Raw genomic sequence first — 14,871 nt, forward strand, 5'->3', positions numbered from 1 at the left:
TTAGGTTCATTAAGTGTTAGAAGAACCAACTAGTGTGAAAGCACTTGTGGACAAGTATGGATGGAAGGATATCCATCCAGTATATCTCCACACGTGCTTGGGAAATGTTCAGGAAGCCTGAATAGGGGTATTATACACAATTGCACACATTATCAAATTGAGTAACTAGAATGTAACACAACTTCAGATGTCAACTTAATACTAGTATCACACTGCATCACATTTATTGTCGTTTTATATATCTTCATTCCATAGCACCTGTTTTTTTAAATTGGTCTGAAATATGGGAAGAGAGGATAATAAGTAGATACTGTCCCACAGGGAATGCCACATACACACAGAGCAGCATGGCCATGCACAGTAGCCCAGCCATATGTATGGAACCCAATATGGATTTTTCATATAGAGTTGAACGGACTGTCCCTATCTGTACTTTTTTGGAAACCCACCATTATCAGTGAAACTTGCACCAGCTTGATCTTTGCTGCTAATTATTTGTAAGCTCCACCCAACTTTGCATAGTCCTCAGAGACATTGACATGGCCTCACTAACATCGCCAACATAAGATTGTCCCATTACAACCCAGTAATGCTGCTTTAATCACAATGCATATGATTCTGCCTTTACTTGCCTGTGCTTGGTTCCAGTGCAAAACTGAGCAAGCCTACCAAAGCGGACCGCTGCCTTTAACTAACTGCTCACAATGCATATGACTCTGCCTGTACTTGTCTATTCTTTGTTCCAATGCATGCAAAATGCAGAAACATGCAACATACACTCCACAAATGCGCTTGTATTCAGCACTGCATCCAGCCCAAAATCATACTTGCCTACTCTCCCAGAATGGCCGGGCAATCCCATCATCAAAGCCACAATGCCAGTAATCTCAACATTGTATAGGTGGGCTGTGGTTACAATGACATGATTTCCACCACCACGCCTAATACATAAGCCTGGCCTCTATTACATGTCATGCCACCCCACACTGCCTAGCCTTTCTGTGCTAAACTGGCTGCCCTTCTGGAGGGGGAAGGCCAGAAAGTCAGCATGTGTATATTATTGTCAAGGTTGGAAAGTGCCTTGATGGAAAAAAGTAGGTTTATTAATAATATAAACCAAATGTGATGGAAAGCCAGCCATGAGATTAAAATTTTTTACATTTGTGACCGTTCTGAAGTTGGATAAACTTGTAAATGATAAATTGTATAAATGGCATGTTACTTCATATATTCAATTGAATTTGGAATAAATTGAAAATGTATTATTTGACATAATTGATATATCAAACATGCATACAAGTAAAGGTGCACTTTCTCAAAACCCTAGCATGATAATATTGTATTTGACTTTATAATTAAAAATATCTTTAGGAATTAAAACAGTTTTAATGTATAAGCTCTCTGGGATCCTGTTCTGTAAAAAAAAAAAAAAAACGCATATGGAAAATTTTAAATATATTGAATAAAAACAGTTTCAATTATATATACAATGTATACTGAAGTCTTAAAAATAAATATTAACCAATATGGCTAAATATAAAAATGATAGAAGAAAAATAGCAACATCTATAAAATGAAATCAGATCAGCAAGGTTTAAAAATAAAAAAAAATGTATTGCTAAAGAAAGGAAATGTATATTTAAAAAAAATGCAAGTACATTCAAAGCAAACAAATGAAAACATATTATGGAACAGCAGAAGGTAGACCAAATGATAGACATACACAGAGAAAGTTTTGTACTCAGGCCAAGGAAACATACTGTATGTATTCTAATTAACTTGCAATGTGCTATAACTGAAGCTGTCCAGCATATATGGGCTACATGCAAAAGCAGCCAGAATTTATCCCGCAAAAAATAAATTCCTGAAAAAGTATTTTTTTTTATTGTTTTGCCCACAATTTAGAATCAGCCTCTAAATGGGAAACAACTGGGAAATCTGAGCTAAAAAATATTTAAGCCCCATATACTGCATACTAGACATTGTAAAGATATCACTCATGTCGGCTCTTCTTTTTTTAAGTAATTATTATAATTGTTGATCTCTAAGCTGGTACTGTACATATAACAGGAATATGAAAGGCAGATAACATAACTGCACAAAAATAAAGGGTAGAGAGGGTCCTGTTCAAACAGAAGAGAGACAGAGTTTGGGTGAGTGTAGGAGTGTGAGCAATGTAGCTGGAATTAAGAGTGTGTACAGATTTGTAGGCTGTGGTGGTATAATCAGTGTCCTTGGGAATACCATAAGTACTGTATGTAGAGGAATTTCAGCAGGAGTAAGAGATGGATACCAGGGACAAGGTGATGGGCAGGTGAGAGGAAGATCTAAAAGTGTAAGAGACAGAGTATTTTGAGATGAACAATTTACAGTATGTGGGCTTTTCAATTAAGGGTGAGTATTTTGAATTGTATTCTGGAGGATGCAGGAAGCCAATGTAATAAAAATGTAACTGTTCACACAATACACATGAACCCTTTTAAAGTTAATTGGTACATAGTTACATAGTAGGTAAGGCTGAATAAAGACTTGCGTCCATCGAGTTCAACCTAGGTTTTAATAGCTTTTCCCTTGTTATATAATATATTCTGATATTAGATATTCTGATATTTTTAAAGACCAGTTATGATTCTTATTTGTACCCTTGGATGTTTTTAACCAATAAATGTTTGTCCAACCTTATTTTAAATGTATTTAATTTGTCTGCGACACCACCAGGAAGAGTTCCGCAGTTTGACTGCCCTGTCCGTAAAGAAATTTTTCCTTCTAAGGGAACGAAAATTTCTTTATTCTAGTCTAAACTTGTGCCCACGAGTCCTAGACTCCTTCCTTGCTGTAAAAAGGATGTTCGATAGCTCCTTATACTGGCCCTTGATATATTTGTACATGTTGAACATGTCCCCCCTTAAACGTCTCGGTACTCTGTAATTTCACGGCGACCGACACATCGAAAGCAACATCGGCCGATCCGATGCGACCCTACACCCGTCCACAACCCCACCATCCACCATGCATGGAGCCGACTCCATATTTACCAAGCCCGAAGCGTGGAGAGCGCAGGGATCCCCACGAGGGGACATGGATTACTGCGCTCGCCACACTATATAAAATCAACTCCATGCACAGTGGACAGCGGGGCCACGAACAGGCAAAAAATCTCACCTGATCGCATCTGATCGGCCGATCTATCGGCCGATATCTTATCCAACACATCGGCCGCCGGGAAACCAAACAAGTACCAACGTCTCTTCTCTAGTGTAAACAGTCCCAATTTGCTCAGTCTATCCTCATAGCTTAAATTCTCCATTCCCTTAATTAGCTTTGTTGCTTCTTTGTTTGTTTTTTTAGTTCTATGATATCCTTTTTATAGCGTGGGGCCCAGAATTGTACTCCATATTCTAGATGCTGTCTAACAGTCTTTCCTAATCTTAGCCTTTCCCCACCCACACATATTTCTGTTGTTGCTCTAAGTGAACCACATTTAGTGATAATATCACATTTCATAACATGTATATCATTAATGCCATAAAATAAGTAATATTATGAAGGTTTAGGTACAGATTCCTGGCATTCAGTATCCCAAAGGTCAGGATGCCAACACTCCAATGAATTCCAATGAATCCTGTTAAGTATTCAAACCCTACCCCAAATACACCCCTCCCACCACCTAAATGTAACCCCCCACCCATCACTGCTGCCTAACCCTCTCCCTGTGCTTAACCGTACCCCTTGTACTTATTAGCAGGCTCCATCTGAATGCTACCATTGGTATTCTGACCACATTCCACTGTTCCCATCAGTTCCACAGCGCCTCCTATGGGCACAGGTGAAGATTTCAGTGTCATATATTCGATCAAGCGTATTTTCTACTACATCTTGCCGGCAACACATTTACTACATTTGTTATTTTGATATACTAGATGCCGATACATTTTCTACCATTTTAAAAATGATGTATGTTCAACTGTTCTGCTTTGTTGAAAATCTAATAAACATCTATGATAAAAAAAATCTATATAATTTTTCTTAAATAACATTTCTAACTTCCATTATATTTTCTTATTACAGTATCTTAGGCAGCATTGGTTGATGAGACTTTCCCTTGTACAAAGTTACATATGCAATAATATTTTTTATGTAAAAATACATAAAGAAGTCATTGTTGATTTTATACTTGCATAAGTATAAGATGTTACGTGTAATATAAAATACAAGTAACATGACTGATTTAAGGGGAACAAATGAGAAAATCATTTACTGTAGGCTAAATCATATTCTAAAATGGGTTTGTACATAAGATACATAAGATTTTTTACATAAGATTTAAAACATCAAATTATACACAAGCAAATTATTAAAATGTGACATCAGCATCTGCATATTTTTTCTTTTGTTGATTTCATTTACAGAATTATTTATTTTTAAACACCACCCACCACCCAACCTTTGGTTCCAATTTTATCTAGAATTTAGCTATTATTATTATTATTATTATTTTAATTATTATTATCCAATAAAGATAAACTTGTAAATAGGAACCACATTTCACAAATAAATGTAAAAAATGTTTCCATTCCAATAAATGGAGCCACACTGTATTCATGCATTAAAAGTCTAAATAATGATTTCATCTGAAAGACATATGCAATATTAATATAAAAATGAATTACAATGATATCACAACCTTGTGTTTAGCTTGTTATACATTATGTTATGCCATTGCATGATAAATCCACCACTTCAATAAGAACTCCAGCTAAACTACAGTAACTGTTTTAGGAGGAATCGGGTCTTATAGAATTCTGAATAAGGTATACTGGCACAGATGCCATGCTGCCTCACTGCCCTGGCTCTATGGGGTTCTTTCCAACCTGGGCATTATATGGCATTATTTGCTACTTCTTTTCCTGTGGGTTTCCACGTTTGTTTCCTCAGTCCAAAACTATACTAGTAGGTTAATAGCCAATATTGACCATGATATGCATGTGACAGAGAATATAGTCATCTGGGTCAGGGGCTGCTTTGAATTATTAAATAATCATTTTTAAAGTGCTGTGCAATATATTGGCACTATGTAAATAAAGATTTTTAATACTTTATAAGTCATGATAAAGCAACCCCACCTTAATTCCCTTCATAAAGTAGTTTTCTTTAAAACCAAAGGAATAATTGGATGACTTCATGTAAAGTTAAAATTTGGGCAATCAATGGACATCATCTATATATTAATATATTTCTTCTATAAGTTGTCATAACTAAAAGTTTACATTTATGAATTAAGCTTGTGTATGTGTACAGTATTTCCGCATGTTTTGATCCACAACTGATCTTTTCCTTACACATTATACTTCTTTAAATTGTCTTCACTTTATATTTGTCTGGATTATTCTTTCAATAATTAGCTTTACACTGACAAATTATTAGAGGTTTTATGACTCTGTAAGGCTATGTACACATTGCTGCCTGCAGTGCATTTCTTAACACGTTAAAAATGTATTTCATTTTTAAAGACTGCATATTGAATGCTCTTGTAAACATGCCAAACACAAATGTAAACATCTATAAATGCTTCATACATCATCACATTGCAATCATAGTGCACTTGTATTCAGAAATATACTGTTACATAAGTTTAGAACCACTGACTGCGTCAGAACCACTAAAGTGGAACAAGAAACGTTGAAAGAATGCACATCTGTGTAAGCATTTTTATACACTTTAAAATGTATGGTCTAATTAGGAACAACCCATTTTATTTTCATAGCCACTTACATGCTCTTTAATTGTGTTCTAACTTAATTTTGAACGCTAATGTGTACATAGCCTTTGGTTAGGTTTTACAATAAATCTCTGTGCAGCCTGACATTATATGACATTTTCCAGAATTTACAGCATTTCAGACATAAACATAATAAAAGCTATATTACAATAATAATGTATGTTTCACATACTCACAGCTCTAAGGCACATGGTAATAGAATACAACAAAGATCACATAAATCAATGTTAGTAATTAAATGATTTCTCCAGTTTGGTTCATGCATGGTAGACTGATAGGTGACATACCATTTAGCATATTGTAATGTAGAGTTGATAGCATTATTATAAACATGAGTCACATGTCTATGTTATGCTATAGAAGGAAAAAAAGGACACTGTAGTAAATGTCAAAGGTTAAATGCAATCACACAAAAAAATAAGAAGCATTCTCACACATGCAGACATATCTTTGATACATTGTAGCTTTTTGTTTTGGAAATAGACATGTTTGGCAAGTATGGATGACATATCAATTGTAATTTATTTTCTTTTAACACTGTATCATCATAAAGAAAACTGGTAAAAATGAAAAAAAAAATCTATTTCAAATATCTACATGTAAAATTTTAGGCAGTGAAAAAGCACTTTGTTGACAAAGAGTGTAGAAGGATAATGTTATCTGTCAGAAATGACTGAATGCTTTGTTTCGTTGCCACAAACAAATTCACATATCAGACCATACAATACTGCTAGATAGTATTTTAGTCTTGTTTGCTGTTTTACCTTGTCGTAACGTACTGGGGCAAAGGAAAACAAAGTATATTGAAATCCTCGCATCTTTTCAAAATCTTTGAAAAACTGAAGCAATATCTAGAACCACTGATGAAGAAACACTGTGGCATTGGTGTAATATACACAATGCACTCTTCTTTATCCGTAATGTACATCAAATACTTTACAACAAAGCATTAACAAAAAGCAAGAAACATCTTGCTGTACAGAGGAAACCTCAAATGCAACTTGAAGCCTAGATTCACAATGAGGATAGTAAACAAAATGTGAAGGACTGTTCCCCATAGATTAGGTAAACTTCACTCTTGTGCTTATTGTACCACCTCACCACACATCCAGTGTTCCTTTCCCACCACCCTCTAAGCATATTCATTGCTCACCATCTATGCATCGAATAACTCAAGGTCAGTTACTAAAGCACCAGTGGAAGATTAATGCAGCATACTTCTGTGATATAACATTGCTGCCATGCTTTATTAAATACCCCAGCTTCACTGTTTGGAAGCCAACCTCCTGCAATTAATGTTAACTTATCTCTTATGGCAATTACAACCTTCTATGAAGTATTAGTATCCGTTACATCAGCCTTCTAAAACACCATAATCAATTTTCCACAATGATAATTAGGGCCTTTCTACGGAACAGGCTTAACAAATTAAATCTGCAAGGAAAAATGTCTTATGTTATGCATGCACATGCACAGATTCGGAATCTGCGTCTCAAACCCAGGAGTCTGGAGAGGCCGGGTAGTGGCTTGTTTCATAGTTCAGTTCACTATAGGGGCGAGCGGCGGAGTAAAAGTCCACATAGTTTCCAGTTGACTTTAATCCCAGATGCATATTGTACTCAGTGGCTGGAGGACGGTGGTGAACTTGATCCTCAAAGAAGGATTCATCAAAATTTCTTGTTGAATTCTGAAAAGGTTGGTAAGTTTCATAGTCTTTTCTACTAGATTCTTGTGGAACTGGCTGTGTAGAAATCTAGGGGGAAAAATGGAACAAATATTTATTATAAAGATTGTGGGGGTTCCATCATTATTACACTGTACATGACATCTCTTACTATTATTATTATTATTATTATTACTAGCTGACCCGCCCGGCGTTGCTCGGGAAAACCTTTGGGTTTCTTTATTTCCAAAATTGCTGAAAAATGTAATTTTACAGTATGCTGTGACAAAGACCTAAGATTGTAATTTGTTATAGATTCCACCATAATGTTAGAATGTGTTTGCATTGATACTCAATGATGGCAATGAAATCAGGTGTGGTGTTGTTGTTTGAAACACAACGCTTCTGAGTTGAAAACTTGTATGTGTTGATGAATTCCACATCCACTCCTGAGATTTAGCACCCACATCCACATCCACTCCTGAGATTTAGCACCTACCTTCTGAGGGTCAGAAATCGGTACAAAATCAGAAAGGGACATGTCCACACCTCAATTTCTATACTTTCAATGGTACAGTTTCTAGGGTGTGTAATTACAGGCGCTGAGTGCGTGGGGTCCGGGGTGGGCGTTACTTACCGCACCATAATTTATTAAAAATTCACTGCTCGCTGCCACTGCCCTCACCGAACCTGCCTGCAGCAGTCTCTTAGGTCTGGGGATCTGTAAAGCACATGCACCGAGCATCTCTACCAAACAGTGGGGAAACCCCTGAGTGTGGGAGCAGGTCCGCGGGCCTGGCCACATGATGTCATGACGCGACGCACACTATCCGCACCACTGTAATGCACCACTGGGAATGGGTGCAATGGGCCAAATTGTTCCCTACACCCGCCGGGCCAATCCACTGATCCAGCCATCACAATCATCAATGGATGCATTGATACGTTTTGGAGTTTAAGAAGTTGAAGAATAAGACTGAGAAAAAGAATTGCCATGTTCCAAAGTGTACAATTTACTCAATAAATCGTGAAAAAAATGTAAGTGTACATAGAAGTACAATCAAGAAATTAATTAGGATTAAAAAATAAGTTCTGATTCAAACTGATAATTGTTTGGATGGGGTGGGTTGTGCAACAAATCTATAGGTGAGGGTATGGATATTGTGGGCATAATTGGTGTTTGTTACACCTACAGGGGGCCCTCAATTGATGGGATTTTCACTACAGTGTCACGGTCACAGTGTCACCATAGGGGGATTCCCAATTGGGGTCCAGGTGGTCTTTTAGGGATCCTTTACAATCCTGTAGGTCTTTTCTCCTTGAGCTTACAGTCTCCCTTAATGTTAGTCAATCACTGAGGGAGACCGTAGGCTCCAGGAGAAGAGACCAACGGGATTGTAAAGGGGTCCCTAAAAGACCACCTGACCCCAATTGGAAATCCTCCTACGGTGACACTGTAGTGAAAATTTCTCATCAATTGGGGACCCCCTATAGGTGTACCAAACACCAATTATGCCCACAATCTCCATACCCCCTCCACCTATAGATTTGTTTCGCAACCCACTACCATCCAAATAATTATCAGTTTGAATCAGAATTAATTTTTTAATCCTACTTTCATTTCTTGATTGTACTGTACTTCTATGTACACATATTTTTTTCACGATTTATTGAGTAAATTGTACACTATAACGTGACAAATCTTCATCTCAGTCTTATTCTTCAACTTCTTACACTCATAACATTCAAACAAATGCATGGAGCGCTCATGCCCATCGACCAAACATTATCTATGAACCAAAAGAGTCTGGGAAACCCTTAAGGCAGAGCTGTGCCTGATATCAAACTGACTAACAGGGTGAGTGCAGTGTACCCACTTTGTATTGATCAATGGGTGCATTGGCCAGGACAAAGATTTCTCAGTGCAACTGGCCGAGGAGCGCAGTGACAGGCTGGAGGACTGGAGAGACGGATATGGGGAACAAAGTAGAAACGGTACATTAGGTACAGTTTTTATTTGCCGGTACAGATGGTTAAATAAACGGCAAATTATTTTTTATGTGTTCTGTGTGTTTGTGTGTGTTGTACTGTTTTTGTGTGTGTGTTGTAGTGTATGTGGTTGTGTGTGTTGTATTGTATGTATCTGTCCAATGCGTAAGTGTGTGAGGTGTGCTACGTATATACAGTATGTGTTTGTTGTGTCTTTGTGTATCTGTGCAATGTTTAAGTGTGTGTTTTGTGTGTGTCGTACTGTTTTTTTGGGTGTGTGTGCTGAATGTGGGTGTGTGTTGTGCTGTTAGAGGTATGTTATGTGTGTGTGTTGTGTGTATCTGCCCTATGTGTAAGTGCGTAAGGTGTGCTATGTATAAATCTCTGTGTGTGTAGTGTGCTGTGTGTATCTGTGCAATGTTTAAGTGTGTGTTTTGTGTATTGTACTGTTTTTGGGTGTGTGTTTTAGTGAATGTGGGTGTGTGTTGTACTGTGAGTGTTGTGTGTATCTGCCGAATGTGTAAGTTTGTGATGTGTGCTACGTATATATGTGTGTGTAGTGTGCTTTGCGTATCCTGGCAATGTTTAAGTGTGTATGTTCTGTGTGTTTGTTGTACTGTTTTTGGGTGTGTGTTGTAGTGTGTATGGATTTGTTTTGTACTGCATGTGGTGTGTTGTGTGTGTGTGTATCTGTCCAATGTGTAAGTGTGTGAGGTGCTCTACGTATAAATGTGTGTGTTGTGTGCTATGTGTGCGTATGTGGTGTACTGTGTGTGTGTGTGCGTGTACAATGTGTATGTGTGTGTGTTGTGTGGTCTATGTATATCCTCAATTATTTCCTAATTGTTTAAAGTCTTCACCATAATGTTAGAATGTGTCATTCATACTCAATGACAGCAATGAAATCAGGTGTGGAGTTGTTCCTTTGCAAACGGTTTCCCAGATCATCGATCTTGTCCCCAGAACATCAATGAAGGTAAATTACAACTTGGTGTTTTTTACATTTCTAAGTGAAATTTCCCAAAAACGGCTTCGAGGTGCACACCACCGGGTCCAGAGGTATCTTGTTGCTGAATTTGGTGTCTCTGAGTGCCACGGTGTGTCCGCAATGCGACGGACACGCACACACACACACGCACACGCACACAGATTCTTCAACTTATTATATAGATTATTATTATTTACAAGATAATATCCTGCTAATGTGCAATAGCTGGCACTGTTTGGGAAATAGAAGAGTTGAGATTAATAGTAAAAAGTAACATGATTCAGTCTTTTTGTGAGGAATAATTTACACAAACACATTTAGATAACAATATACATAAACAATTTTAATGTTTTTTGGGTGAATATTTATATGATTTTTCTTATGCATTAAGGAAAAGTTATACATTTTTTTTCTGTTTGCAAACATCCTTCAATACAGTTGATACTGAATATCCAGACATGATAGGAATGCATTTACAAGCTCAGCAATTAGCAATCATTCTGTCTATACATGCGCAGGACAGGATCGATTAATAAGCAGCTTTAAGAAACAGACCCACTTATTTCTATTGTGTGCAGTGGAGTCCATTTAACCCTTTGAGTGCCAACATCTCTGTGAGAGATGTGAAAAATATTGACTAAAAATGCCTGCGTCGCTCACATTTGTTATAGAAATTCAAATAATTGATATATGTTGTGTAAAAAAAAGATTATATTTCCTATAGAAGGTGAACATTACAGGTCATTATGATGAATACAAATGTTTGCTTGGCAATTTTCACACCTATTTTGACAAATTCACTTGGCAATCAAAGGGTTAAAGTTGGTTTTACTCAATATTGATTTTGGAAATGTATGCAAACGTGGCCCAGTGTAAAATAAATGATTTCTCATTTAGTTTTGTCAACTTTGTCCATTGTTATATGCCCAGGACCTTGGCAATAATACATGTAATCTATAATAAGACATTTGATTAGTAGAATACTGTATATTTGGTATAGCAGTTACTAAAAAACATTAAAATACTGTCTATATTGTTTAGCAGTAGAATAGTCTACTGTGAATAATAGTCAGGTGGGTGTAACTTGTATTTAGAAATAGCTCTTTAAGATAACAATTTGTTCTACATTTTTGGACATGCATAAATATACAGTTTTGTTGGATCTATAACACTATGGCCATCATTCTGATTGGATCGCTCCCCTGCGCGTTTGCACAGGGGAGTGACGTTTTGCAACTGTGCATGTGCAGACTCTTACGCGCATGTGCAGACTCTTTAGGCAAACTGGCATGGAGCAGTGTGGGCATGGGGCAGCGGCCATGGGTAGCGCCCATGGGAATGCTCAGCATTGCATGGGCCTTCCCCTGAAAACACTAGGCATTCCTATTTAATTGCGGCACGATGCAGGTGTCAGGGGTGGGCAGCTGATGTCACCAAATGTCAGCTGTTCGTAATGTTTCCGTACCAGGGTGCTGCAAACCTAAGTCACCAGAGAGTGCCTTAGATGTGCGAGTGCTTAGAAAATCATTTGATGGCCGCTGACTATAGAATGATTTCTGCCCCGCACACAAGGCTGCAAATGGATGTTTATGCAAAACATCCATTCGCATGCGTGCAGGGACAATTCGTTTTGCGAGGGGGAACACGGACATTCCTGCGGGTGGCATTTGGTTGGCTCGCAAAGCTGCAAAATCCGCAGCTTTGCGAGTAAACCAGAATGAGGACCTATATCAACATTATACAAACTGCATCTGCAGTTTTTTGTCATACACATTTTTATTTTGCAGAGAGCTTATAGAATACTTCTGTTTGGATGAGTTTTCTTGGTAAAAGGGACTTATTTAGTGTTAGGCTGGGTACACACTAGGTAATATATTATGCATTTCTGTGGCCAAGTTTGAGGATACTACAAATAGTAGACTGCATTTGAGTTTCTACACTCTAGCTGGCTTCTAGAGAGATAAAAACTGTTTTTTTTTTTGTACAAGATATATATATGTTTTATTCTGTATCATCTATTTTATTTGATATTTAACACACAGTATTGTATCCATTAGAGGGCAGACCATGTCAACAAGTGAAGTACATCATCCTTGTGAGAACATTGTATACAGATTACCACTGCCACCCAGTGTCTGCAACTAAAGGTATGTAAATCAATATATATTCTAAAATTACTGTAGATGTTTTAAATATCTAAATATATTACTACATAAATGTAATTAAGAACATAAAAAGATATGTGTCATAGTTGGGCTGGTTTTGCAGGCAGATCTTGGATTTGTAGCAGTGTGCATTCCGTGGAGCAGAATAAGTGCAACTATGAGCACATATGGGTGAATAAGAGTCACACTCTTCAGGCTTACCTCCACTTGCACAAAAAGAAGAAAGCTAAATGGCACTAATTAAAAATGTGGTTAAAATATATAGATATATATTATAAAGTAAAAACTTGTGGGATTCGCACTCAGTAGCAGTCAATCTCCTGGTGCTGACCAAAGTGGAATAATCAATAGAAAACAGTAGTCTGTTTTAATGTAGAGAATGTAGAAAAGACAAGAGAATTCATACTGGGTTAATGTGCATATGTTTTGTTAGAAATAACTTACTGCAATAAACAATTTCCATTAGATTGTTATATTTATCAGCAAACAAACAAATAATTTGATAATTTCCAAAATACAATGTACTGTGGTCTACATTTTATTCAGTTTTAAACTATACTTCTAGTATATAAAAAAATCACTGACCTGGTTGTGTTTGATATCATCAGCAGGTGCGCCAAATGAATTCCTATATATGGTTGAGGATCCACTGTTTTGAGCTTGATAGAGATACAAAAAATAAAACATTTAGCTACATAGAGATCATAAACACATATATTGTAACAAGCACACTGGTATAGTGTTTGAAGATAGCTATATTTGTCCAAGGTTTCTAACATAAGTATTTTAAAACCCTTGGAAAGTACATAGGTGCGTTATGAACAGCTTTTGGGTTTTAGGGATGGAGAGCAGGCAGGCTACATCCATTGGGGCCTGTTTGGGTTTTTCGAGCCTGTAGCCTTAGAAAAGGCTAAATAATGTTTTAACCTGCATGAAAAGTAAAAAAAGCTGCTAGTCTGATCACTATGTCTCACACATTGGGCGGTATTCAATGAGGTTGATTCGCCATGTTTTTATGGCGATTTTGTGCTGTAAGGCAAATTTTTTACTAAAACGGTGAATCACCCTATTCAATGACCAGATGGCGAACACATTTCAAAGTTTTTTTCGCCATGATTCACTGAGTAGCAATCGCTATCTTTTTATGGCGAAGTGGAATGTGAACTTTTAAAATAAAGTGTTTTGTTTTTTACATTTGGTGTAAAAAAATCAGGAATTTTATTCTGAGGAGGGGCATGCTATTTTTATTCATGTGCTGTAAGCACATGAATATATATTTAATTTGAAAAAAAAAAAAATATATTTTTTTTTTACACAGACCAACCAGCAGGGGGCCGGAGCCGAGCCGCTCATTAGATATTCATATATTCACTTCACCCGATCATTACATATGCATGATCGGGTGTAGTGAATATATCCGGTCCCCTGCTGACACCCCCGGGGGGCAGCCTGTGCTGCCTGGCACCCGGGGAGCCCACCTCCCCCCCACAAACGTTCTGGGGCAGGCAGGGAGACTTCCATCTCCATGCCTGCCGGCATCGCCGTAGGAGTTAAAATTCGCCGGTCAGGGGCAGCGAGCCCCTGACTCGTTGAATACTGGAGCTGGCGAGGCTCAGGAACGCGGCGAGCAGTGGCGAATGTGCAGCAAATCCTAAACAGGATTCGCTGCACATCGCCAAAATGCTCATTGAATACTGCCCATTGTCTGAGGAAAAAGGAAACTGCAGATTCTTTGTGAGAGAAACTTGCTACTGAAAACAAGTGTTTTTGTAGTGTTAGGAATGTTTACTCGTAGTTCAGTGTTTTATTTGATATTGCTGCTTAATTAAATTGGAGATGAGAAGACCACACCAGTTCTCAAACTTTGCTAAATATCCAGCGACCACAAAGAGGCACTAATAGTGAATGGACTGGTGTTTCTGGATGTGGGCCTGCAATTGAAGCAAAAACAAAGCTATATTTCAGAAAATAAATCAAATAGTTAAAATTCATCCAAAGAAGTGGTTCTTAAAATCCTACTCCATAAAAAAGAAACTATATATACTGTACAAAGGAAAAATGGTGGTTTGGCTATACTGAATCTGGTTGTTCAGTATCAACATTTTTGTTTGGTTGGGAGCTCCTCATTTATGGTTAGATGTATTCTAGAACAGGAAGTTTATTTTCTTACTTACTATTTCATGGCAATGGCAATGGGAAGTGCGTGATATTAATAATCAAGGCATAGGCTGCAGACAATCCACTAATCTCAATGGATTGCACACATTGGGTTTAAAGGAAATGATTT

The 14,871-nt window shown here is 37.4% G+C and overlaps 1 protein-coding gene across 9 annotated transcripts in view; it reads right to left on the reverse strand.

The window, feature by feature from the left end:
* Positions 1 to 1,853: 1,853 nt before the first annotated feature.
* CTNND2 (catenin delta 2) overlaps positions 1,854 to 14,871 on the reverse strand; it is a 444,220-nt gene continuing 431,202 nt past the window's right edge. For all 9 annotated transcript variants that reach the window (XM_083188240.1, XM_083188245.1, XM_083188239.1 and 6 more), the window contains 2 exons: positions 13,170 to 13,243; positions 1,854 to 7,532 (listed from right to left, as the gene is read on the reverse strand). In XM_083188240.1, coding sequence (XP_083044366.1) covers positions 7,272 to 7,532; positions 13,170 to 13,243 — 335 coding nt within the window. In that variant the 3' untranslated portion in view covers positions 1,854 to 7,271. The remainder of the gene's footprint in view (positions 7,533 to 13,169; positions 13,244 to 14,871) is intronic.

The sequence above is a fragment of the Crinia signifera genome, chromosome 5 (assembly GCF_055691185.1).
Source record: "Crinia signifera chromosome 5, ASM5569118v1, whole genome shotgun sequence".
In the NCBI taxonomy this organism is placed as follows: domain Eukaryota; kingdom Metazoa; phylum Chordata; class Amphibia; order Anura; family Myobatrachidae; genus Crinia; species Crinia signifera.